The following is a 27,894-nucleotide window of genomic DNA, read 5'->3' on the forward strand; positions in this document are numbered from 1 at the left end:
GGGTGAATAGAAAAGTGCTTGTGATTGGCTCGTGGCACGTCTGATTAGAAGGTATTGGGCACAAGGTTGCTCTCTGTGTAAACCAAGAAGCGGTCAGAGGCTGCCTGGCGTAGCCAATAGTAACCATGACTCTCCAGTGACACCGTTATTGGTATATTATAGATATGTCACTCCACTGTCACAACCTCTCTCATCTCTATCCTCACAGACAAACGGCGGCGCTGGAGCAACAGCTGCAGTTTAATCGAGGGCTTCTGAAGGAATCTCTTGGCATGGATCAGACACAAGGTGTTTCCAGGCCTTGGGTTTTCTCTTATTATGAGTTTCTGGAGATGCTCGGTCTGCCTCTCCCGGTAGAAGCCGAGTAATAGATGAACTAGAAAGATGGCAGCAAATGATCAATATGGAGCAGAATGTCTTCTAGCAAAGGGAAGCAGAATGATCTATAGGAATATTGGTCCACTATCTCCACCGCCTGGCTAGTATCAGGCTTCACCACCGCCCGGCAGCATCCGTCTTCTCCACCGCCCGGCCAGCAACAGTCTGCTCCCAGCCAATGAACGCATAGAACTGAGGTTTTGCTGCATGGAGAAAATGAAACAAACAATATCCCAATTGTTCAGATTGTAGAATCAGTTTACAAACCACTGAGATGACTCCTTGCATTCATAGACACCTCTGACCTGTATAACCAGCACACTATCCACACACAATAACCAGTAATAGCACACTAATCATTCACCATGACCACCCATACACAATGACCTACAGTGGCGGCGCGCCACCCATACACAATGACCTACAGTGGCGGCGCGCCACCCATACACAATGACCTACAGGGGCGGCGCGCCACCCATACACAATGACCTACAGGGGCGGCGCGCCACCCATACACAATGACCTACAGTGGCGGCGCGCCACCCATACGCAATGACCTACAGTGGCGGCACGCCACCCATACGCAATGACCTACAGTGGCGGCGCGCCACCCATACACAATGACCTACAGTGGCGGCGCGCCACCCATACACAATGACCTACAGTGGCGGCATGCTACCCGTATTTCAGCAGCACCGGCACTGGCCACAAACCCAATAAATATTAGTACAAAAGTTTTGTTGGCTTTTTCTGTCCCAGTAACCCCCAGACATGAGGGTTCCCCGATGTATAAATACTTTGTTACACTTAGCCCATACACAGCTCTGGGGGAGGGGGAACCATTCATCCAAATATGGCGCAAGGCCATGTCTAGAAGGTCCCAATATTGGCAGGGCAGTGACAATTTGAGGACCTAACAAGGGTCTGTGTTTGACCCAAAGTGGGCAATCCTGGGCAGATCAGGACGAGGGTTATTTTGCCCACATTACATTTTATTGGTTGTTAGGAGGCAGGACATAATCTAACAATAGACACAGTGCAGGTATACAGGTCAGGATGCAGATAGTCTATGCCTGCCATCATAGGGAATCCCCTGCCTCCAAACATGGTGCTTGCTGCTAGAGAAGCCCCTCCCTCCAAACATGGAGCCTGCCATCATAGGGAATCTCCTCCCTCCAAACATGGTGCATGCTGCTAGAGAAGCCCCTCCCTCCAAACATGGAGCCTGCTACCAGTGGGAAGCCCCACCGTCCAAACATAGCGCCTGCCCTCATAACATGGTGCCTGCCATCACAGGGAATCCCCTCCCTCCAAACATGGTGCCTGCTGCCATAGGGAATCCCTGCCCTCCAGACATAGGGGGTTATTTTGGATCACTCTTTCTGACAAATTCCTTCTTAGATGGACAAAACCATGTGCACTGCAGGGGGGGGCAGATGTAAAACGTGCAGAGAGAATTAGATTTTGATGAGTTATTTTGTTTCTGTGCAGGGAAAATATCGACTGCTTTATTTTTACACTGCAATATAGATATCAGTTTGAAGTAAAACCCCACCCAAATCTAACTCTCTCTGCACATCTACCCCCCTGCAGTGCACATGGTTTTGTCCATCTAAGAAGGAACTAGTCAGAAAGAGTGAACCAAAATAACCCCCTAGTGCCTGATACCACAGGTAAGTATCACCATCATAAAATGGCACCCCCTGCCACAAGAAAGCCCCACCCTCAAAACATGGCACCTGCTACCACTGACAATCCCTGCCCTCCAAACATAGCGCCTGTTGCCACAGTGAAGTCTCACCCTCTAAATATGGCACCTACGACCACTGGGAAGCACCACCCTCCAAACAAGATGCCTGCTGGCACCGGGAATCCCTGCCCTCCAAACATAGCACCTGATGCCACAGGAAATCGCCGCCCTCCTAACATAGCACCTGTCTAGAGGACAATCTTTCAGACACTACATCTGCTCTGCTGTATACTGTCTGGTTACATCTAGCTTTGGGGCAGATCACCTCCTCCTATCGGGGCCTTCCATCTATCTTATTTTAACTGTCCCAAATACTGCAATACAACTGTCACCTGCACACAGCCCTACACTGGTTCCGCCCAGTCTCCATACTTCCCGTCACCAGCACACAGCCCTACACTGGTTCTGCCCAGTCTCCATACTTACCGTCACCAGCACACAGCCCTACACTGGTTCCGCCCAGTCTCCATACTTACCGTCACCAGCACACAGCCCTACACTGGTTCCGCCCAGTCTCCATACTTACCGTCACCAGCACACAGCCCTACACTGGTTCCGCCCAGTCTCCATACTTACCGTCACCAGCACACAGCCCTACACTGGTTCCGCCCAGTCTCCATACTTACCGTCACCAGCACACAGCCCTACACTGGTTCCGCCCAGTCTCCATACTTACCGTCACCTGCACACAGCCCTACACTGGTTCCGCCCAGTCTCCATACTTCCTGTCACCAACACACAGCCCTACACTGGTTCCGCCCAGTCTCCATACTTACCGTCACCTGCACACAGCCCTACACTGGTTCCGTCCAGTCTCCATACTTACTGTCACCAGCCCTACACTAGCTCCGCCTCTTCTCCATACTTACCGTCACCTGCACACAGCCCTATACTGGTTCCGCCCAGTTTCCATACTTACTGTCACCTGCACACAGCCCTACACTGGTTTCGCCCAGTCTCCATACTTACTGTAACCAGCACATAGCCCTATACTGGTTCCACCCAGTCTCCATACTTACCGTCAGTTGCACACAGCCCTACACTGGTTCCACCCAGTCTCCATACTTACCATCAGTTGCACACAGCCCTACACTGGTTCCGCCCAGTCTCCATACTTACCGTCACCTGCACACAGCCCTACGCTGGTTCCGCCCAGTCTCCATACTTACCGTCACCTGCACACAGCCCTACGCTGGTTCCGCCCAGTCTCCATACTTACCGTCACCTGCACACAGCCCTACGCTGGTTCCGCCCAGTCTCCATACTTTCCGTCACCAGCACACAGCCCTACGCTGATTCCGCCCAGTCTCCATACTTTCCGTCACCAGCACACAGCCCTACGCTGGTTCCACCCAGTCTCCATACTTCCTGTCACCAGCACACAGCCCTACACTGGTTCCGCCCAGTCTCCATACTTACCGTCACCTGCACACAGCCCTACGCTGGTCCCACCCAGTCTCCATACTTACCGTCACCTGCACACAGCCCTACACTTGTTCCGCCCAGTCTCCATACTTACCGTCACCTGCACACAGCCTTACACTGGTTCCGTCCAGTCTCCATGCTTACTGTCACCAGCCCTACACTAGCTCCGCCTCTTCTCCAGCCTTACCGTGACCTGCACACAGCCCTACGCTGGTTCCGCCCAGTCTCCATACTTACGTCACCTGCACACAGCCCTACACTGGATCCGCCCAGTCTCCATACATACGGTCACCTGCACACAGCCCTACACTGGATCCACCCAGTCTCCATACTTACGGTCACCTGCACACAGCCCTACACTGGTTCCGTCCAGTCTCCATACTTACTGCCACCAGCACACAGCCCTACACTGGTTCCGCCCAGCCTCCATACTTACTGCCACCAACACACAGCCCTACACTGGTTCCGTCCAGCCTTCATACTTACTGTCACCAACACACAGCCCTACACTGGTTCCGCCCAGTCTCCATACTCACTGCCACCAGCACACAGCCCTACACTGGTTCCGCCCCAGCCTCCATACAGTCACCAGCACACAGCCCTACACTGGTTCCGCCCAGCCTCCATACTTATTGTCACCTGCACACAGCCCTACACTGGTTCCACCCAGTTTCCATACTTACTGTCACCAGCCCTACACTAGCTCCAGCCTTACCGTGACCTGCACACAACCCTACACTGGTTCCACCCAGTCTCCATACTTCCTGTCACCTTCACACAGCCCTACACTGGTTCCGCCCAGTCTCCATACTTACTGTCACCTGCACACAGCCCTACTCTGGTTCCCTCCCAGTCTCCATGCTTCCTTTCACCAGCACACAGCCCTACACTGGTTCCGCCCAGTCTCCATACTTACTGTCACCTGCACACAGACCTACACTGGTTCCGCCCAGTCTCCATACTTACTGTCACCTGCACACAGCCCTACATTGGTTCCGCCCAGTCTCCATACTTATGCTGCTTTCAGACAGCAAAACCTGCTTTAGACCAGGTATTTTAAACGTTTTTAAAATGGGTCAGAGGAAGTTTACCCCCTTTCACACCGCACCCGCGGGCAGCGTCTTCCCCATCCCCTCCCCCCCCCCCCCCCCCCCCACGTGAGCCTGGGAGCAGGACAGGAGCCGGCTATCTACAGAACTCCGTCTCTGTCCTCCAGCCCCCACAGCACATATCCCTGCAGTGTATGTTATATCAGTGGCGGGGTCCCTGCAGTGTATGGGAACTAGTAGCTGCCGGGACCCCGCAACTGATATAACATACTGTAGGGACCCCCTGCCCCCAGCGCGATTATTCCCCTCCCTGCCCTGCCCAGGGGGGAGGGGGGGATCCCGTTTCAGATCCGTTTTGACACAAAAAACAAAAGTCTGAAACGGGTAGGACTCTGCTTTTTTACAGTTTCCAAAAAAACGTTTTTTGGGAAACGGTAAAATCACTTTGCACCTTTCAGACCGCACACATTACAGTTTCAAAACTGTTAAAAATCGGCAAAATACCAGTTTTTTAGTGCGGCCTGAAAGGGGCATTACTGTCACCAGCACACAATTTTACACTGGCTCTGCAAAATCTCCAGAATACAATACCAATCACTCACCCACAAAGCCCTAATCATCCCCAGCACATCACACCTCCGCCTGAAATACTCTCCGCCTGGCATTGACCTCTAACCTCAGCTGTGCGCTATGTAGTTTCCTAATGATTGGAGAGCCACAGTGTGGCCAGGCCTGTCCTACAGCACCAGAATGATTGAAATAAAAAGACAAATGTGTTCTTTGCTTCTATAAATACGTTTCTAGTTTTTTTCTTAAATAATCCAATACAGACTAGGATTTTCTTTTTATTTAAAACCCATGCCCCCACAAAAATAAGATACATCAAACATTGTTTTTTTTTTTTTTACATAGGGAATTTTGTAGCATGACCACGTCTAAAACACAATTGGTACATCTCCTAGGCAGGGACTGGATTAATGAACAAGGATGCCATGATCATTTCTGCTGAAAGGGAAGCAAATCCAAAGTCACCAGTAAGTTCTCTCCTCCAGTCACAACATTACCATCTAGGCCCCAAGCTGGATCCTTGTGGTGCCGCTACTGGTGGAGTCTTCTCTTAGTACATAGTGCAGCTGCTGATATGAATTGATGTTGAAGTGAAGACAACGAGCCGATTACAATGCGAAAAGAAACAGTACGGAGAGGGGAATGGGTGATAAACGTCTTATTACAAAATAAAAATAATAAAAATCCAAAATGGCAAAAAACAGATTGCGCAAAAAAATAATTAAATCAACGAGTGGCCCCCAGTCTGTTCCTGATAAACCTCAATGACATCTTCTTCCTCCATGCCCAGCTGCAAGAGAAGACAGGTGTCATTGCAATGCACAGAGGAAGCTGGACACTGCTGCTAAGATACGGTGTAATAATGCACAGGAGAAGCTGGACACTCTTCCTGAGATACGGGGTAATAATGCACAGGGGAAGCTGGACACTGCTCCAGAGATACGGGGTAATAATGCGGCGGGGGGGGGGGGGGGGGGGGGAGATAGTGGACACTCTTCCTGAGATCCGGGGATCCAGGGGTAGCTGGATACTGCTGCTGACATAGGGGGTAATAATGCACAGGGGAAGCTGGACACTGCTGCTATGATACAGTGTAATAATGTACAGGGGAAGCTGGACACTGCTCCTGAGATACGGGGTAATAATGCACAGGGGAAGCTGGACACTGCTCCTGAGATACGGGGTAATAATGCACAGGGGAAGCTGGACACTGCTCCTGAGTTACGGGGTAATAATGCACAGGGGAAGCTGGACACTGCTCCTGAGTTACGGGGTAATAATGCACAGGGAAGCTGGACACTGCTCCTGAGATACGGGGTAATAATGCACAGGGGAAGCTGGACACTCTTCCTGAGATACGGGGTAATAATGCACAGGGGAAGCTGGACACTCTTCCTGAGATATGGTGTAATAATGCACAGGGGAAGCTGGACACTGCTCCTGAGATACGGGGTAATAATGCACAGGGGAAGCTGGACACTGCTCCTGAGATACCGGGTAATAATGCACAGGGGAAGCTGGACACTGCTCCTGAGATACGGGGTAATAATGCACAGGGGAAGCTGGACACTGCTCCTGAGATACGGGGTAATAATGCACAGGGGAAGCTGGACACTGCTCCTGAGTTACGGGGTAATAATGCACAGGAGAAGCTGGACACTGTTCCTGAGACACGGGGTAATAATGCACAGGGGAAGCTGGACACTGTTCCTGAGACACAGTGTAATAATGCACAGGGGAAGCTGGACACTGTTCCTGAGACACAGTGTAATAATGCACAGGGGAAGCTGGACACTGTTCCTGAGACATAGAAACATAGAATTTGACGGCAGATAAGAACCATTTGGCCCATCTAGTCTGCCCCTTTTTTTACCCTTCAGGTAAACTCAACCCTTTTTAATCCTTATTTCTTTGTAAGGATATTCATATGCCTATCCCAAGCATGTTTAAATTGTTCTACTGTCTTAGCCTCTACCACCTCTGATGGGAGGCTATTCCACTTATCCACTACCCTTTCTGTGAAGTAATTCTTTCTAACCATTCCCCTGAACCTACCTCCCTCCAGTTTCAGTGCATGTCCTCGTGTTTTATTACTTCCTTTCTTTTGAAGAAAATTTCCCTCCTGTACTATGTTAAAACCCTTGATATATTTGAAGATTTCTATCATGTCCCCCCTTTCCCTTCTCTGCTCCAAACTATGCATGTTAAGATCTTTTAGTCTATCTAGGTAAGTTGTGTGATGTAGGCCATGCACCATTTTAGTTGCCCTTCTTTGTACACTCTCCAATGTATTTATATCCTTCTGAAGATATGGTCTCCAGAACTGGACACAGTATTCCAGATGAGGCCGTACCAATGACCTATAAAGTGGCATTATTACGTCTTTTTTTCTGCTACTGATTCCTCTCCCTATGCAACCAAGCATCTGACTAGCCTTCCTCATTGCTTTGTTACATTGCCTCCCTGCCTTTAAGTCACTTGAAATAGTGACTCCTAGATCTCTTTTCTCCTCAGTAGTTTCCATTATAGTACCCTTGATACTATATTGAGCCTTTGGGTTTTTGAGTCCCAAGTGCATAATTTTGCATTTTTTAGCATTAAACTGTAGTTGCCTTCTCTTGACCAATTCTCAAGTTTACTTAGATCATCAGTCATTTGATTCACCCCTCCTGGTGTGTCTACTCTGTTGCATATCTTTGTGTCATCTGCAAAAAGGCATACTTTCCCTTCAATACCATTTGCAATGCCACTAACAAAGATAATAAAGAGCACTGGTCCAAGTACAGATCCCTGGGGTACTCCACTGGTAACATGCCCCTCCATAGAATGCACTCCATTTACTACAACTGTCTGTTTCCTATCCTGCAACCATTTAATTGTTTTATAATCCAATCCCACACTTTCAAGTTTATTTAGCAGCCTGCGATGTGGGACAGTGTCAAATGCCTTACTAAAGTCTAGATATGCCACATCTACAGACCCCCCCTTCATCTAGTATTTTGGTCACGGAGTCAAAAAAGTCAATGAGACTTGTTTGGCATGATCTCCCTGCAGTAAAACCATGCGGTTTTGGATCCTGTAAGTTGTTTAATTTAAGATATTCCACTATTAATTTCCCTACTACTGATGTAAGGCTCACTGGTCTGTAGTTACTCGCTTCTTCTTTGCTTCCGCTTTTGTGCAGTGGAACTACATTTGCATTTGAGACACTGTGTAATAATGCACAGGGGAAGCTGAACACTGCTCCTGAGTTACGGGGTAATAATGCACAGGAGAAGCTGGACACTCTTCCTGAGACACGGTGTAATAATGCACAGGGGAAGCTGGACACTGCTGCTAAGATACGGTGTAATAATGCACAGGGGAAGCTGGACACTGCTCCTGAGATACGGTGTAATAATACACAGAGGAAGCTGGACACTGCTCCTGAGACACGTGGTAATAATGCACAGGGGAAACTGGACACTGCTGCTAAGATACGGTGTAATAATGCACAGGGGAAGCTGGACACTCTTCCTGAGATACGGTGTAATAATGCACAAGGGAAGCTGGACACTGCTGCTAAGATACAGTGTAATAATGCACAGGGGAAGCTGGACACTGTTCCTGAGACACGGGGTAGGCTCTGAGCAGTATCTGATAAGATCTTTTAAGTCTATGCAAACCCCCCCCCGCCTATCACTGCCAGCAAACACAATGCTAACAATGAAAGCCCTAAAACAGGCATGTCCAAACTGTGGCCCTCCAGATGTTGTGAAACTACACAGGCATGTCCAGAACCGTGGCAAAGCATGATGGGACTTGTAGTTTCACAACAGCTGGAGGGCCGTAGTTTGGACATGCCTGCCCTAAGTAGATGACGCAGGTTGTGATGGATCCCTCCCCTAAGTTCTGTTACAGCAGCAACAGTGTAAACATGAGACTAAATGTGGTCTCACCAATGCCTTGTAAAGAGGCACTATCACATTGGCATCCCTTGAATCCATGCCCCTTTTAATGGAGGCCAGTGTCCAGTTTTTATTTTGCTGCTGCACTTGAGCAGTGTGCACTATTTCCCCATTTTTTCATCTATGATGACCCCCAGGTCCTTCTCTACAGCAGAATTCCCTATAATAACTCCATTTAGCCTATAAGTAGCTTGTTCATCTTGTTCCCATAATGAATTACTTTACATTTATCAAAGTTAAACTGCATTTTCCACCTTTCCGCCCACCTTTCCAGTTTTTTAAGTCACTTTGTAGTGTTTCCACATCCTCTCCTGAGTTAATTTCCTTACTCAATTTAGTGTCGTCTGCAAATATTGCAATTTTACTCACTATGTCACTTCCAATATCATTAATGAATATATTAAACAAGGAGGGTCCCAATATTGAACCTTGCGGGACTCCACTTTGGACCTTACCCCAGCTGGAATGTATGCCATTTACCACCACTCTCTACCCTCGATTGTGCAACCAATTTTTTTTTATCAAATTACAAATTTTATCTCCTAACCATAGAAATTAAATTCATTCTGCTTTCTCTTTTCATTCTATTACCAGGGAAACCCACTTATTTATTTAGTGGGCCAATATTTTCCTTCTCTTTCCTTAACCGGTTCCCGTTTATAACAGTTATGTCTGTCTGACACATTACATTCAATGCTTAATACTCTCTGGTTTTGAAATTCCCCCAGAGAGGTAAGGAATTAAGATTTCCGGGACAGTTCACAAGAAACATTTAAGTCAGTAGGGCAATTCCTCTCGTTAGCACTTGATCTAAGCAACACTTTAGACAATGGAGACATTCCAAGGATGACACTAGGGAAGTACCCAGCAATACGGAAACACACGGATGACCGACATTCAGGATACCAGCATCCCAATGGGGGAATCCTGACAGGGGACAGATCACACATCACCAGCAATAGCTGCACAGAAACCTCCAAAAATCCATGTAGAACTTTGTACATGAGACTCTGTGGCTGCTTTGCACACTTGCTTCACCATGTCACACCACCCCAAGAAGTATTCTCTGATCTGCCGAGACACCGCTTGATTGCTAGCGGTCATACCTCAGCAGGTCCATGCTGTGGCACGCATCCACCATATAGAAAGGAACCACAGCTGCATGGGAGGAGCAGAAAAGACCTTTCACTGGACATATGAAAGAACAGAGAAAGGGTGGAACAGTGGGAAAGGAATGTGGCGGGATGATGTTGGACATTAGATGTGGAAGGTCTGGGATGACCGTCACACCCAGGTAGCAATTAGCTTATTCTTCTATCTGGAACTGTTGGCACTAGAAAGTGACTCCATCCTGAACTTCTGATGGAAGTAGAGTATCAGTGTGGGACCAAGACCAGATGGCAGTTCAAGCCCATCACTGGAATCACTCCCAAGGTCAGTAGGAAGTAAACAGATCCCTGCAGGGCTCCATATCTGGTCTTGCCGCTGGAAGAAGTATGGTGAAAATACACCAGAATGCAGGTCTAGGATGTAGCCTATTTCTACTTCCCTTTCATTGAGGCAAAGAAGCGGTCTGCTGGTCATTAAACTACCGAAAATAGGTCAACACCACACACAGGTTTAAGTGGGATGTCAGTTTTCTGGCAGTCATGGGGTCAGGTTACCCACTCCTCTATTATCCCCACATGGGAACTTCCAGAACAAGCTCTTTCGGGTGAATGGCGCATCTTCACTGAGATTCCCAAAGACCCTAGACTTTTGTCTCCTGGGTTCAGTAGAAAACAAGATTTTATACCCCCGTTAAATACTTTAAGAAACCACAGGTGGCACTGGAGTGCTTTACAGTGTGGAATAGGCACTTTAATATTTAAAGTGTGGCCAACTCCTCCCCTTCTACTTGCCCCCAAGGCAGTCTTGAGCAATTGTGCCCTGGGGGAACAGGAAGAAAATATACTTCCGAGAGGAGGTTAACATCACACAACATAATAGAAAAGTCATGCGAACAAATGAATGACGAAAACCACACACACACACACACACACACACACACGGGAGTTCCAAACACACAAGAGGAATCTCTGGCAGGACTGGATGTTACCAAGAACAAATTGAAGAACAGCGCAGGAAGGGCGTCTGATGCCACCTGCATACTTGGAGTAACAGATTTAAAGTAAGTACAAAATCTGGTTCTCTCCTTCAACCACTAGGTGGCACTGGAGTGCTTTACAGTGGGGACCTCCCAAAGCTTTCACTATGGGAGGGAAGGCGCTGGGATCTCCTACTACTGAGCAACCAAACTGGGAAGCAGAGGTCGCAATGGTGTCAAAGCAGTAAAACCAAACAAAAGTCTTCCACCACGACCAAGTAGCAGCATGGCAGAGCTGCTAAATGGACACCCCACGGGCAGCCGCCCAAGAGGGTCCCACAGAGTGAGTTAAATGTGCGGAAATGGAAGAAGGTGGAGGTGAAAGGCCGCCACATAAGCCTGGAGTATGGTCAGGCGAAAACACAGACAAAATCTGTTTGGAAGCCGCCGTTCTGTCAACATAAACGCAGAGTGCCCGCACAACATCCAGCAGCTTGGAGTCAGGGTCTTCCTCACGAAAAGATGGAAACACAATCGGTTGATAGATAGGAAAAGCTGTCACAACCTTAGGGAGGAATGACAAACTGGTGCGAACCTCTGCTCGGTCCTCATGAAATACCAGGTAAGGAGGACGACTAGGTTGGACGGACGCCAAACGAGCAGTAAAACGGTCTTCCATGTGAGATATTTTATGTCCACAGATTCCAGAGGTTCAGAACGACCAGATTGGAGGACAATGAGAAAAAGATCCAAATCCCACGTAGTCGTGTGAGCAAGGAATGGTGGCTGAATCTGCAAAACCCCCCCTGGGAGAAGGTTTGTACCTGGGGTAACAAAGCCAGACTCTGTTGGAAGAAAACCGAAAGGGCAGATACCTACACTTTTAGAAACCCACGGCGTAAACCCGCGGAGAGCCCCTTCTGCAAGAAGAGGAAGAGCCGGGCTACCTTGAACGTAGACCGAGAGACCTGACGACTCTAACATCAGGAAACATACGCCCTCCATATACGATGGTAATGGGCGGACTTAACCTGTTTCCTGGCGCACATCATGGTAGCGATCACCACAGAGAGAATCCAGCTTTCCTTAAAATGGACCTCTTAACAACCATGCCGTTAAATGAAGATGCCCTAAGTCTGGATAAACTAATGGGCCTTCAGACAGCAGGTTATCCTGCAACGGTAGAGGCCATGGCTCGTCTATCAGAAGAGACAAGAGGTTGGTCTACAAAGTTCTGCGTGGCCAAATCAGTGCTACACGCAGAACTGTCACCCACGCCCTGCGTATGCGCTGGAGAATTCCGAGGCAACAGCGGGAATGGAAGAAAAAGATAAGATGAACCGGTAACACCAAGGTGCGGTTAGGGCATTCACCGCCATGCCCCCTGGATCTCTTCTGCAAGCACAATAAAGAGGCAATTGATTGTGGCAAGATGCCATCATGTTGATTTGAGGACACCCCCATCGACCTCACCAGCCTCTGAAACAGCTGAGTATGAAGACACCATTCTCCCTGGTGGACGTCCTGCCGACTGAGGTAGTCTGCCTCCCAGTGCTCTACGCCTGGTATGAAGACCGGCAAAATAACTTCGGCATGGGCCTTCACAGGGCAGAGTCTGACTTCCCTCTTTCACGGCCATGCGACCTCCTTGCTTGTTTATGTAGGCCACTGCTGTGGCATTGTCGGACTGCACTCTGATAGCTCAGCCCTGAAGAAGGGCCTGAGACTGTACCAGTGCATAGAAAACTGCTTGAAGCTCGAGGACATTGATGGAGAGAAGAGCCTCCTGAGATGTCCATTGACCTTGAAAAAAGCAGTCCAACTTACGTCCGTGGTGAGAAGGGTTCAGTCCCAGATGCCGAAGTGCTTCCCCTGGAGATTCGCAGATGTGAGACACCAAATCAGAGATAGGTGACCCTTTGGCAACATTGTAAACCTTTGTTGGAGAAACAGGTGAGACCCGGACCACTAACGGAGAAGACATAGCTGGAAAGGGAGGGAGCGAAACCTGCTGTACTGAACCGCTTCGAACATGGCCACCATCTTGCCTAGAAGGTAGGTGTAAAGATGGACCGAAACCCGTTTGTGCTGTAGTACCTGAGGGACCAACTGGATGTTGTGCATCAGAATCTCTGGCTTAGCTGCTTTCAGGAGGAGACTGTCTAAGTAAGGTATTACCATTATAACCTGTGCCCGAAGCTCCATCATCAATGTGATGACATTTGTGAAGATCCGTGGCGCAGACTATAGGCCAAAGGGCAGGGTCTGAAACTGGAAGTGCCGGTCTTGGATTGCGAACCATAGGTAGGTGAGGTGGCCAAATAGGGATGCGCAAGTAGGCATCCTTGATGTCTTGGGACACCAAGAATTACGCAGTTTCTAGAACCGATATCACCCTAGAACATAGGGAGCCTGAATCATGGCCATGCTGGCCCCATCTGTGGGCTGGGCATTTTGTGCATGTCCTCCGACCTGCGCCCCTCCAGTAGAAGTGTCCTGAAAGCTGCAGTCACAGCAGAAGCATAAATACAAACCAGGGAAATATAGCGCCCACCTAGGGCACAACAGAATGCTGAGGTGGATGTGCATAGTGGGATATAGAGGGGGAGGAAGCGGCAGCAAACACATGTATTCCTATAACAGCACCCTCTGCAGCCCATTGTCTACCAGTGCCGCCGCCCCATCCCCCCCCCCCCCCCCCCCCCGGAGGCCTTTCCCACCTCTCATAAGGTTTACACATAACTATCAGTGACGACAAGATCCCCATGTGATAGAGGTTCATACTGCAGGGATTATGGAGCCCTGCTATGGGATTCATAATGTCACTATATGCCGAGAGTTAACAGTCCCTATTTCTTATCTAGGTCCTGTGATGTCATAAGTTAGACCATCTCTAACACAATTACACCATATGCTGTATACCTAATGTGCGGTGACCATCAAGCATGCAGAATACGCACCTCCTTAGGAGTCTGGTGATCAGAGATCCTCTGCCCTTCAAACAGAAACCTTAGCGAATTCATCGGAACACCCTGCGAAGGAGCAATGGTTACTCTCAGCAATTCATAGGAACACTGGTTTGGTCTCAGTGCTGTGATACGGGCAGTGCCATGCAAACCCAATTTCCAGATATAAGGACATATAGCGGACACAATAATAGAGTTCTATATGGTCTCCGGGTCTCAGTTGGTGCACATTACTAGCAGAGGACGCGGCTGTGATATAGGGTTACATATGGTCCCGGGTCCCAGTTGGTGCATATTACTAGCAGAGGACGCGGGTGTGATATAGGGTTACATACGGTTCCTGGGTCCCAGTTGGTGCACATTACTAGCAGAGGACGCTGGTGGGATATAGGGTTACATACGGCCTCCGGGTCCCAGTTGGTGCACATTACTAGCAGAGGACGCGGCTGTGATATAGGGTTACATACGGTCTCTGGGTCCCAGTTGGTGCACATTACTAGCAGAGGACGCGGTGTGATATAGGGTTACATACGGTCCCCGGGTCCCAGTTGGTGCACATTACTAGCAGAGGACGCGGCTGTGATATAGGGTTACATACGGTCCCCGGGTCCCAGTTGGTGCACATTACTAGCAGAGGACGCGGCTGTGATATAGGGTTACATACGGTCCCCGGGTCCCAGTTGGTGCACATTACTAGCAGAGGACGCTGGTGGGATATAGGGTTACATATTGTCCCCGGGTCCCAGTTGGTGCACATTACTAGCAGAGGACGCGGCTGTGATATAGGGTTACATACGGTCCCCGGGTCCCAGTTGGTGCACATTACTAGCAGAGGACGCTGGTGGGATATAGGGTTACATATTGTCCCCGGGTCCCAGTTGGTGCACATTACTAGCAGAAGACGCTGGTGGGATATAGGGTTACATATTGTCCCTGGGTCCCAGTTGGTGCACATTACTAGCAGAGGACGCTGGTGGGATATAGGGTTACATATGGTCCCTGGGTCCCAGTTGGTGCACATTACTAGCAGAGGACGCGGTGTGATATAGGGTTACATACGGTTCCTGGGTCCCAGTTGGTGCACATTACTAGCAGAGGACGCTGGTGGGATATAGGGTTACATACGGCCTCCGGGTCCCAGTTGGTGCACATTACTAGCAGAGGACGCGGCTGTGATATAGGGTTACATACGGTCTCTGGGTCCCAGTTGGTGCACATTACTAGCAGAGGACGCGGTGTGATATAGGGTTACATACGGTCCCCGGGTCCCAGTTGGTGCACATTACTAGCAGAGGACGCGGCTGTGATATAGGGTTACATACGGTCCCCGGGTCCCAGTTGGTGCACATTACTAGCAGAGGACGCGGCTGTGATATAGGGTTACATACGGTCCCCGGGTCCCAGTTGGTGCACATTACTAGCAGAGGACGCTGGTGGGATATAGGGTTACATATTGTCCCCGGGTCCCAGTTGGTGCACATTACTAGCAGAGGACGCGGCTGTGATATAGGGTTACATACGGTCCCCGGGTCCCAGTTGGTGCACATTACTAGCAGAGGACGCTGGTGGGATATAGGGTTACATATTGTCCCCGGGTCCCAGTTGGTGCACATTACTAGCAGAAGACGCTGGTGGGATATAGGGTTACATATTGTCCCTGGGTCCCAGTTGGTGCACATTACTAGCAGAGGACGCTGGTGGGATATAGGGTTACATATGGTCCCTGGGTCCCAGTTGGTGCACATTACTAGCAGAGGACGCGGTGTGATATAGGGTTACATACGGTCTCCGGGTCCCAGTTGGTGCACATTACTAGCAGAGGACGCGGCTGTGATATAGGGTTACATACGGTCCCCGGGTCCCAGTTGGTGCACATTACTAGCAGAGGACGCTGGTGGGATATAGGGTTACATACAGTCCCCGGGTCCCAGTTGGTGCACATTACTAGCAGAGGACGCGGCTGTGATATAGGGTTACATACGGTCCCCGGGTCCCAGTTGGTGCACATTACTAGCATACAGGGACCCTGCCCCTAGAGAGCGGTCTCTCCATACAATGACACTGCGTTTACCTGTCTCTGACAATATGACTCTTTCAGCTTTTTCAGGTGCGTCGTCATCTTTACTTTGAAATGAATTTCACTGCTGTCCTGAAAGAGAACAGATGAGTGGTGTTGGGTTACATGAGTGGCATAGCTCAGTATATATAAGGAAGGGAAGGACACCCACACCCACACACACACGTGCCCAGGTAAGAATACACCTGCTCATTGGATGGGAAAATAGAGCCTACAAGTGGTAGGAGGCCTGAGGATGGTGCTCACACAGCACCCGGCACCTACAGTATGCAGATTACTGCACAGCTCACACAGCACCCGATACCTACAGTATGTAGATTACTGCACAGCTCACACAGCACCTACAGTATGCAGATTACTGCACAGCTCACACAGCACCCGGCACCTACAGTATGCAGATTACTGCACAGTTTACACAGCACCCGGCACCTACAGTATGCAGATTACTGCACAGCTCACACAGCACCTACAGTATGCAGATTACTGCACAGCTCACACAGCACCCGGCATCTACAGTATGCAGATTACTGAACAGCTCACACGGCACCTACAGTATGCAGATTACTGCACAGCTCACACAGCACCCGGCACCTACAGTATGCAGATTACTGCACAGCTCACACAGCACCCGGCACCTACAGCATGCAGATTACTGCACAGCTCACACATCACCTACAGTATGCAGATTACTGCACAGCTCACACAGCACCCGGCACCTACAGTATGCAGATTACTGCACAGCTCACAAAGCACCTACAGTATGCAGAATACTGCACAGCTCACACAGAAGATGCTGAACTCTTTTTTGTTTTGGACGTATTACACTAGGATTTATTTCCGCTCTTGTTGTTTACATATATCTCCTGAGAAACAAGGGGAAATGAGACAGAACAATTGCAACAAGGAGGACTTTACTATGTACACCCCAGGATTAGTTTATTTGGGCTTGATCTAGAAGAGAAACGCTGGCTCTGATACTCTGTCAGTATGCCCTAAGCCTAAAGGGGCATACACAGGTAGAGATGTGTGCTAAGCGATTTAGGGTAGGAGATTTCCCTGCGTCCAGATCTCCCATGGGGAGCACATACACATTCACAGATTTGTGCTAAGCAAAAAAAACTAAGTTTATTTAAATAGTTGGAGGATATTACCAGAGGGAGGTTTCCTGCTTGGAGCTGTGCTGGCTGCACACAGTTGGAGGTATAGATGGTGTAGAGCATTGGTGTCAAACTCATGGCCATATAGAACTACACGTCCCAGCATGCCCTGACACAGTTTTAGCAATCCATTATATAAAATCTTTGGCAAGGCATGCTGGGATGTGTAGTTCCACAACAGCTGGAGGGCCATGACTTTGACACCACTGGTTTAGAGGTATAGATGGAAAGACAGATGGCCCCCAATATGGGGGCATTGACGGACAGGTGAACAGACTGGAGGGGGCAAAAACGGATGGTTGGGAGGGGGCATGGACACAGACTGCAGGGGGCACAGATGGTCAGGAAGCATAAATGGATGGATAGGAGGGGGCATGGACACAGATGGTACGGGGCACAGATGGTCAGGAGGCATAGTCGCCTAACTGGTCTTCCCAAGAACAGACTCTCACCACTGCAATCCATTCTAAATGCTGCTGCTAGGCTGATCTTCCTTGCAAGACGCTCATCGTCTGCTGATCCGCTCTGCCAGTCCCTCCATTGGTTACCTGTATCTTACCGTATTCAATATAAAACACTTCTACTCGCATATAAAGCTATTAACCATACTGCACCAGCATATATCTCTGCACTTATCACAGAATATCTCCCATCTCGACCACTACACTCTGCACAAGATCTGCGTCTCTCTTCTACAAATCACCAGCTCCCATTCACGATTACAGGACTTTCATTGGGCTGCTCCCACCCTATGGAATGCCCTTCCATGCACAATAAGACTCTCCACTAGCCACCAAACTTCCAAGTGTTCCCTGAAAACTCCCCTCTTCAGGCAAGCCTATCATATTTACGTATCACCCATAACCCTCTGAGGCTCTTATGTATTATATAGCTTCCCTTCTGGACTTGTAACTTGGTGGGACTGCTCTGCTATTACTTGTGCCTGTCCTTGCGTTTCCCTCCTATATCCCTATAGATTGTAAGCTTGCAGCAGGGCCCTCCTACCTCCAAGTCTGTCTGTTGTTACCCAGTTTGTTTTATCACTGTCTACTATTGTAAAGCGCAACGGAATCTGCTGCACTATATAAGATGCTGTAACGGAATCTGCTGCGCTATATAAGACACTGTAACGGAATCTGCTGCGCTATATAAGACACTGTAACGGAATCTGCTGCGCTATATAAGACACTGTAACGGAATCTGCTGCACTATATAAGATGCTGTAACGGAATCTGCTGCGCTATATAAGACACTGTAACGGAATCTGCTGCGCTATATAAGACACTGTAACGGAATCTGCTGCGCTAAATAAGAACCTAACGCAATCTGCTACGCTAAATAAGACACTGTAACGGGGGGGCATGGACGGACGTAAGGACGAAAGGGGGCACAGATGGATGGACGGCAAAGAAAAATGGAAAGACAGAAGGGGACACATAACCGGATGGATAGGATATAGACAGGAGAGGGCATAGCCTTGGCTGGACCCCCTAACTACACAGGGTGCAGAGAATGCAGATTTTATGGGGTTTGGAAGAGGGGGTGCCCATCTGCAATGCCACTACACCCTGTAAAATGTATTACTAAAAGGTCTGCACAGCGCATATTCCTCCTCACACCGAGCACACGGCAGTATCCGCACAGCACTACACGTCTGCACAGCGCATATTCCTCCTCACACCGAGCACACGATAGTATCCTCAGAGTGCGCTAAATGTCTGCACAGCGCATATTCCTCCTCACACCGAGCACACAACAGTATCCGTACAGCGCGCTAAACGTCTGCACAGCGCATATTCTTCCTCACACCGAGCACACGATAGCATCCTCACAGTGTGCTAAAGGTCTGCACAGCGCATATTCCTCCTCACACCGAGCACACGATAGTATCCGCACAGAGCGCTACATGAGTGGCAACAGCACTGGCAGACGTCACTACGGTGGCACCGTGTGCCCACCCTGCAGTCCAGGGACTGTGCTGAGTAATAGGACACATGCTTTGGGCTAATACCCTTATACATGGCATACCCAGGATTGTTTTGCAGAGTAAATGGACCATCCTGAGGTGCAATGTATGCGATTACAGCTTTAGAAATTTGGTCAGACTGGCACTACATCCCGCACCTCCTGCGTCTGGCAGCCTATTATGTACAGTCCTTTCACTTTATCTTATAATTCAGCGCTCACTTACCTGGCCAATTACTTTTAGTTTAATATAGTCCCCAGGTTCCTTCTTATCTCCCAAGTCCTCGCTGGATGGTTTAGTTTCCTGTGAAAAGAAAAAAACATTTAACATTTTGGAAATGATTTGTGTTACGATTGGGAACACAGAGGCACATTTATTAAGCTTGGTGAAGTGATAAAGTGTCTGGTTTTTATCACCGGCCAATCAACTCTTTACTGTGAAGTTACAGGCTTGGTTTGAAAAATGACAGGTAGGAGGTGATTGGCCGGTGATAAAAACCAGACAGTTTATCACTTCACCGAGCTTAATAAATCTACTCCACAGTCTGTACAGGTCCACCAGGTGATTGGTTCCCACCTCTGCAGATACAGTTGCAAGAAAATGATGTGAAACCTTTGGAATTCCCTAGATTTCTGCATAAATTGGTCATAAAATGTATTCTGATCTTCATCAAAGTCACAATAGACAAACACAGTCTGCTTAAAATAATACCACACAATTAGATGTTCTCATGTTTTTATTGAACACACCATGTAAACATTCACAATGCAGGGTGGACAAAGTATAGGTAATTGGAATCAGTAGTCAGCCCACCTGGAGTCAAATCAATGATACGAGAGTGGAGATGTTGGTTAACCCCTTCCCGACATTGCCTTTTATGGTAATTTTTTTTTTTTTTTTTCCTCCTTGCGTTCAAATAAGCGTAACTTTTTTAATTTTCCGGCTATATAGACACATGAGGGCTTTTTTTTTGCGGGACAAGTTGTACTTTTTAATGGTACCATTTACTATACCGTATAATATTCTGGGGAATCAGGAAATAATTCAATGTGGGGTAAAAAGAAAAAAAAACGCAATTCCACAATTTTGCGCTGGTTACGGTTTTTTTGGAGTTCATAGTTCGTTTAAAATGATGGGTTATCTTTATTCTATGGGTCGTTACGATTCCGGTGATACCAAACTTATATAAAAAAAAAAAATAGAAAATGTTACGGTTTTTCGAATTTGCGTCGCGTCGCCATGTTCTGCGGCTTATAACTTTTTTATTTTTCCACCTACGGACCTGGGTGAGGGCTCATTTTTTGCGGGCTGAAGTGTACTTTTTAATTAATACCATTATGGGATATGGGCGACTTTCTGATCTCTTTTAGCTATTTTTTTTTGGGTAGGCGATGCGACCAAAAAACGTAGTTTTGGCGTTGGGGATTATTTTCCGTTTACGCCTTTAACCGTGCGGGATAACTAATGTTATATTTTAATAGATCGGACTTTTAGGAACGCGGCGATACCAAATATGTTTATTTTTTTATTTTTTATTTATTTTTATTTGGGAAATGGGGAAAGGGGGGTGATTTGAACTTTTAATATTTTTTTTTTTTTTTTTTATTTTTAAACTTTTTTTTTTTTTTTTTTACTTTTACTACAAGGCCCCCTAGTGTACTTGACCACTAGGGGGCGCGATCGCCTGTACTAGGTTCAGCCATAGAGCTCTATGGCTGAACGTAGTGATTTTATGCACTTCCTATTACATCCTGCCTCAGGCAGGATATGATAGGTATGCAGACACGGCCAGCACAGGGGTCTACATTAGACCCCTGGCTACCATGGCAACCGATCGGCACCCTCCGATCTCGCTGCGGGGGGCCCCGATCGGCGCCGGAGGGGGGGCGCCCCCCCTCCGATCAGCTATTTAAGCACTGCGGTCGCTTTGCCCGCGGTGCTTAAAGGGTTAAACGGCCACGATCGGCGAACTCGCCGCTCGTGGCCGTGAGAGCAGGGACCTGGCTGTAATATACAGCCATTACCTGCTCTCTTTCAAGCCAGCTCGCTTGATTCCCCCGCAACCGACATATGACGTATATATACGTCATATGTCGGGAAGGGGTTAAAGCTGCCCTGTCCTATAAAAAAGAAACACATCAGTTTTGTGTTTGCTATTCTCCAGAAGCATTGCCTGATGTGAACCATGCCTCGCACAAAAGAGCTCTCAGAAGACCTATGATTAAGAATGGTTGACTGACATAAGCTGGAAAGGGTTACAACAGTATCTCTAGAAGCCTAGATGTTCATCATTCCACGGTAAGACAAATGGTCTATAAATAGAGAAAGTTCAGCACTGTTGCTACTCTCTAGGAGTGGCCGTCCTGTAAAGATGACTGCAAGAGTACAGCGCAGAATGCTAGAGTGTCAGCTACAGTCTTATGGTGTGTACACACAGTGTGATTCCTTTGCTATGTAACTAAAAGGTGCCCATACACATTACAATAATTGGATGCGTTTTGGACCACATCGCATTACGATTTGCGTGCAATGCGATATGAAGCTAGTTCAAAAAGTATATACAGCACTGTGCAATTGGGATGTGAGCGGGAGCATGCATCGCATCCGCAAAACGCACCATGTATGCGCACCTTAAGATCCGATTGCTATGCAATCTTTGCTAACTCATGTGCTATTTGCATACAATTCATAATATCTACATTCTATTTGCACTATATAGTCATTGTTGTACTGTCTATTTGGCTTATGATTTCAGCTGACCAGGAGCGCGCATCGGCATCGAATCGGGACAGAAAGCTTAAAAACATGTTCTATCTCCATTTGATGTCTATGCGATCCCGATTCGAATTTAACTATATATTCAAAATCGAATGTCAAATTGTACCGTGTGTGCACAGCATTACAGAGATCTCTGGCACATTCTAACACCTCTTCGATATGTAAACAACAATGGAGGTCATGGGAGGACACTGCGGAGGAAGCCACTGCTGTCCACAAAAAAACATTGCTGTACGTTTGAAGTTTGCAAAAGAGCACCTGGATGTTCCACAGCACTACTGGCAAAGTGTTCTGGAGTGGCCCAATCAGAGTAATGACCTCAGCCCGATTGAGACGCTGTTGCCTGACCTCAATAGCGATTCACACCAGATATCGCAAGATTATTGCTGAACTGAAACAGTTTTGTAAAGAGGAATAGTCCAAAATTCCTCCTGCAGGCCTGATATGCAACTATAGGAAATGTTTGGTAGAAGTTATTGCTGCCAAAGGAGGGTCAACCAGTTATTAAATCCAGCCCATTATATGAACCTACTCCCGGTTACACTGCGGGCTCCTTACCACCACATCATACTGCAGCCCCTTACATGACAATACTCCCGGTTACACTGTGGGCTCCTTACCACCACATCATACTGCAGCCCGTTACATGAACCTACTCCAGGTTACACTGCGGGCTCCTTACCACCACATCATACTGCAGCCCGTTACATGATAATACTCCCGGTTACACTGCGGGCTCCTTACCACCACATCATACTGCAGCCCGTTACATGATAATACTCCCGGTTACACTGTGGGCTCCTTACCACCACATCATACTGCAGCCCGTTACATGAACCCACTCCCGGTTACACTGCGGGCTCCTTACCACCACATCATACTGCAGCCCGTTACATGATCCTACTCCCGGTTACACTGCAGGCTCCTTACCACCACATCATACTGCAGCCCGTTACATGAACCCACTCCCGGTTACACTGCGGGCTCCTTACCACCACATCATACTGCAGCCAGTTAGATGACCCTACTCCGGGTTACACTGCGGGCTCCTTACCACCACATCATACCGCAGCCCGTTACATGACAATACTCCCGGTTACACTGCGGGCTCCTTACCACCACATCATACTGCAACCCGTTACATAAACCTACTCCCGGTTACACTGTGGGCTCCTTACCACCACATCATACTGCAGCCAGTTAGATGACCCTACTCCCGGTTACACTGCGGGCTCCTTACCACCACATCATACTGCAGCCCGTTACATGAACCTACTCCCGGTTACACTGCGGGCTCCTTACCACCACATCATACTGCAGCCCGTTACATGACCCTACTCCCGGTTACACTGCGGGCTCCTTACCACCACATCATACTGCAGCCCGTTACATGAACCTACTCCGGGTTACAATGCGGGCTCCTTACCAGCACATCATACCGCAGCCCGTTACATGAACCTACTCCCGGTTACACTGCAGGCTCCTTACCAGCACATCATACCGCAGCCCGTTACATGAACCTACTCCGGGTTACACTGCGGGCTCCTTACCAGCACATCATACTGTAGCCCGTTACATGAACCTACTCCCGGTTACACTGCGGGCTCCTTACCAGCACATCATACTGCAGCCCGTTACATGAACCTACTCCAGGTTACACTGCGGGCTCCTTACCACCACATCATGCTGCAGCCCGTTACATGAACCTACTCCCGGTTACACTGCGGGCTCCTTACCAGCACATCATACTGCAGCCCGTTACATGACAATACTCCAGGTTACACTGCGGGCTCCTTACCACCACATCATACTGCAGCCCGTTACATGAACCTACTCCCGGTTACACTGCGGGCTACTTACCACCACATCATACTGCAGCTCGTTACATGACAATACTCCAGGTTACACGGCGGGCTCCTTACCACCACATCATACTGCAGCCCGTTACATGACCCTACTCCAGGTTACACTGTGGGCTCCTTACCACCACATCATACTGCAGCCCTTTACATGAACCTACTCCAGGTTACAGTGCGGGCTCCTTACCACCACATCATGCTGCAGCCCGTTACATGAACCTATTCCCGGTTACACTGCGGGCTCCTTACCACCACATCATACTGCAGCCCGTTACATGAACCTACTCCAGGTTACAGTGCAGGCTCCTTACCACCACATCATGCTGCAGCCCGTTACATGAACCTACTCCCGGTTAGACTGCGGGCTCCTTACCACCACATCATACTGCAGCCCGTTACATGAACCTACTCCAGGTTACAGTGCGGGCTCCTTACCACCACATCATACTGCAGCCCGTTACATGAACCTACTCCAGGTTACAGTGCGGGCTCCTTACCACCACATTATTCTGCAGACTGCAGCCGTTACATGAACCCTTCCCCTCCTCCTCCGGATACGAGAAGCCAAATGCCCCTTGTTATACAGTCTGTTCACGCTCCTTAATGTCCTCTCCTACCCAGTGCTGCTGATTCAGCCCTGCGCAGTGCGAGCAGCAGACAGAATGTGGAATCAGCAGGTTCATCATGCAGAAAAGATGAGGAATAATATTCTGTATGGGGACAGATGATGCTGAAGGCTGCACTATAACGACTGCAACACACAGAGCGCATGGAGTGTCAGCTCCTCACCACAGCCGTGTACAATGGGCGACTGCAAGAGGACACATTACAGGGGCAAATGTAACCCACATGGACTACAGCAACCCGGGAGGCCTCCATATTGTATCCTGTATACCAGGGCAGGAACATTTACAAGAAGTGGCTGGGGGTCAGGACGACACGCTACCGAGAGCTGGACACCGAGGGGGACGCCATTTGTTTTGCCAATCGGGGTGGACTATTTCTGCTCGCGCCCTCCGGAGGCGCAGATGGCGGCCACTCAGCAGTGTGCCATATATAACCACAAGTTCAGCCGCTTTACGCAAGTGCAATTGGGCAGTATAAACGCAGATGCACCCAATCGGGAACACTAAGGGAGACTAAGACACAAAACATCCGAAACACTGCCATCTGTTGGCAGCAAGTAAAGCTACATCTCTCTCACACATGCACAAACACATAGGCAATCACAAAGTAGTATTTTCATCTTCATAGATAGACATCATAGGTTAGCTCATCCAATAAGCAAATGGTGCCAATGGTATATGGGACAAGATCATATATGCATATAACATACCTAGCGCTACCTTTGCAGAACCGTCCCTAAAGCCCTGTACACATGGGGTGATAGCACACGCTCTCGCAGCCAACCCTAAACGGTCGCTGGTCACAGGCGCCTTCAGTCACAAGTGAAAAGTCGCCGGAAAAAAAAAGGTACACTGTGCGATAGGGTCGCTGAGCAATAAGCCAAAATCGCTCAGCGCCCATATTGCCCCAGGTGACAGTGATGTCACAATTACGCTTCAGACTCATCCAATTATTGCAGTTCCATACAGGTAACCGTCATACAGCGAGAGTCCGTACACACATAGGCCTCGCTCTCCACAATAGCGATTACTGACGCTGTCCGACGCCTGCGCCAGAGCCGCAACAACAGCGCCAGCACACTGTACCTACCGTGTAGAGAAGTAACTGCACCCACATATCTCTCACTAGTTGGGCCAACACACACCAGCACTATCCCCTGAAACATTGACTATATTTCAGCCTAGTCTTTATGCCCACAGCACACTGATCCTACCCGCAGCCCCCTGGCAGGTTACATCCCTCAGCTGTATCTTCGTGCTCACAGCACACTGATCCTACCCGCAGCCCCCTGGCAGGTTACATCCCTCAGCTGTATCTTCATGCTCACAGCACACTGATCCTACCCACAGCCCCCTGGCAGGTTACACCCCTCAGCTGTATCTTCGTGCCCACAGCACACTGATCCTACCCGCAGCCCCCTGGCAGGTTACACCCCTCAGCTGTATCTTCGTGCCCACAGCACACTGATCCTACCCGCAGCCCCCTGGCAGGTTACATCCCTCAGCTGTATCTTCGTGCTCACAGCACACTGATCCTACCCGCAGCCCCCTGGCAGGTTACATCCCTCAGCTGTATCTTCATGCTCACAGCACACTGATCCTACCCGCAGCCCCCTGGCACGTTACACCCCTCAGCTGTATCTTCATGCCCACAGCAATCTGATCCTACCCGCAGCCCCCTGGCAGGTTACACCCCTCAGCTGTATCTTCGTGCCCACAGCACACTGATCCTACCCGCAGCCCCCTGGCAGGTTACACCCCTCAGCTGTATCTTCGTGCTCACAGCACACTGATCCTACCCGCAGCCCCCTGGCACCTTACACGACTCAGCCTAGTCTTCATGTCCACAGCAATCTGATCCTACCCGCAGCCCCCTGGCACCTTACACCACTCAGCTGAGTCTTCATGCCCACAGCACACTAATCCTGCCTGCATCCCCCTGGCACCTTACACCACTCAGCCTAGTCTTCATGCCCACAGCACACTGATCCTACCCGCAGCCCCTTACACCCGCAGCTACCCAGCACTGACCGGGGGAAGGCAGTCTGCTGTACGTGTAACCCCGCAGCTACCCAGCACTGACCGGGGGAAGGCAGTCTGCTGTACGTGTAACCCCCGCAGCTACCCAGCACTGACCGGGGAAGGCAGTCTGCTGTACGTGTAACCCCGCAGCTACCCAGGACTGACCGGGGGAAAAGCAGTCTGCTGTACGTGTAACCCCGCAGCTACCCAGCACTGACCGGGGGAAGGCAGTCTGCTGTACCTGTAACCCCGCAGCTACCCAGCACTGACCAGGGGAAGTCAGTCTGCTGTACATGTAACCCCACAGATACCCAGCACTGACCGGGGGAAGGCAGTCTGCTTTACATGTGACCCCGCAGCTACCCAGCACTGATCAGGGGAAGGCAGTCTGCTGTACATGTGACCCCGCAGCTACCCAGCACTGACCAGGGGAAGGCAGTCTGCTGTACATGTGACCCCGCAGCTACCCAGCACTGACCAGGGGAAGGCAGTCTGCTGTACATGTAACCCCGCAGATACCCAGCACTGACCAAGGGAAGTCTGCTGTACATGTAACTCCGCAGCTACCCAGCACTGACCAGGGGAAGTCTGCTGTACATGTAACCCCGCAGATACCCAGCACTGACCGGTGGAAGGCAGTCTGCTGTACATGTAACCCCGCAGATACCCAGCACTGACCAGGGGAAGTCTGCTGTACATGTAACCCCGCAGATACCCAGCACTGACCGGTGGAAGGCAGTCTGCTGTACATGTAACCCCACAGATACCCAGCACTGCACGGGGGAAGGCAGTCTGCTGTACATGTAACCCCGCAGATACCCAGCACTGACCGAGGGAAGGCAGTCTGCTGTACATGTAACCCCGCAGCTACCCAGCACTGACCGGTGGAAGGCAGTCTGCTGTACGTGTAACCCTGAGAGCAGCCCTGCAGTATATAAACACTAGGCCAGTAGAATGCTGGGAGATGTAGTGCCGCCGCCGCCGCCGCAGCAGCAGCCGTCCCACTGTTATGTAAGTGCTGTGGCCCCGCAGAGCCGCATATGAATGGCTGTGGGGCTCCCGCTCCTCCCCCCAGGACCCTGTTACCTGGTCAGACATGCTGGCTGCGGTCCCCGCGGTGTGTCGGCGCTACCAGCCGCGCTCTTGCTCTCTCTCCCTTCAGGCGGTGATAGCTTCCTGTCTCCGGTGCAGCGTCACTTCCAGTCCCGCCCACACTGATGACGTTCTGTGACGTAGGAGCT

General features: G+C 49.5%; 2 protein-coding genes across 9 annotated transcripts in view; one reads left to right on the top strand and one right to left on the bottom strand.

Moving 5' to 3' along the window:
• The window catches only part of KIAA2012 (KIAA2012 ortholog), a 225,103-nt gene extending 219,223 nt beyond the window's left edge, over nucleotides 1-5,880 (top strand). For 6 of the 8 annotated variants that reach the window (XM_083154093.1, XM_083154100.1, XM_083154096.1 and 3 more), the window contains one exon: nucleotides 209-5,879. In XM_083154093.1, coding sequence (XP_083010219.1) covers nucleotides 209-368 — 160 coding nt within the window. In that variant the 3' untranslated portion in view covers nucleotides 369-5,879. Of the gene's footprint in view, nucleotides 1-208 lie in introns of all 8 variants that reach the window. The other 2 variants (XM_083154101.1, XM_083154098.1) reach the window with 2 other exon arrangements.
• Nucleotides 5,435-27,894, bottom strand: SUMO1 (small ubiquitin like modifier 1). Its single transcript, XM_083154102.1, has 5 exons — nucleotides 27,740-27,894; nucleotides 19,594-19,671; nucleotides 16,240-16,317; nucleotides 14,163-14,234; nucleotides 5,435-5,959 (listed from the first exon to the last, which is right to left on the bottom strand). The coding sequence occupies exons 1-5, from the start codon at nucleotides 27,749-27,751 to the stop codon at nucleotides 5,891-5,893; spliced, it is 309 nt and encodes a 102-aa protein (XP_083010228.1). The 5' UTR covers nucleotides 27,752-27,894; the 3' UTR covers nucleotides 5,435-5,890.

This window comes from Crinia signifera, chromosome 7 (assembly GCF_055691185.1).
Source record: "Crinia signifera chromosome 7, ASM5569118v1, whole genome shotgun sequence".
NCBI lineage: Eukaryota > Metazoa > Chordata > Amphibia > Anura > Myobatrachidae > Crinia > Crinia signifera.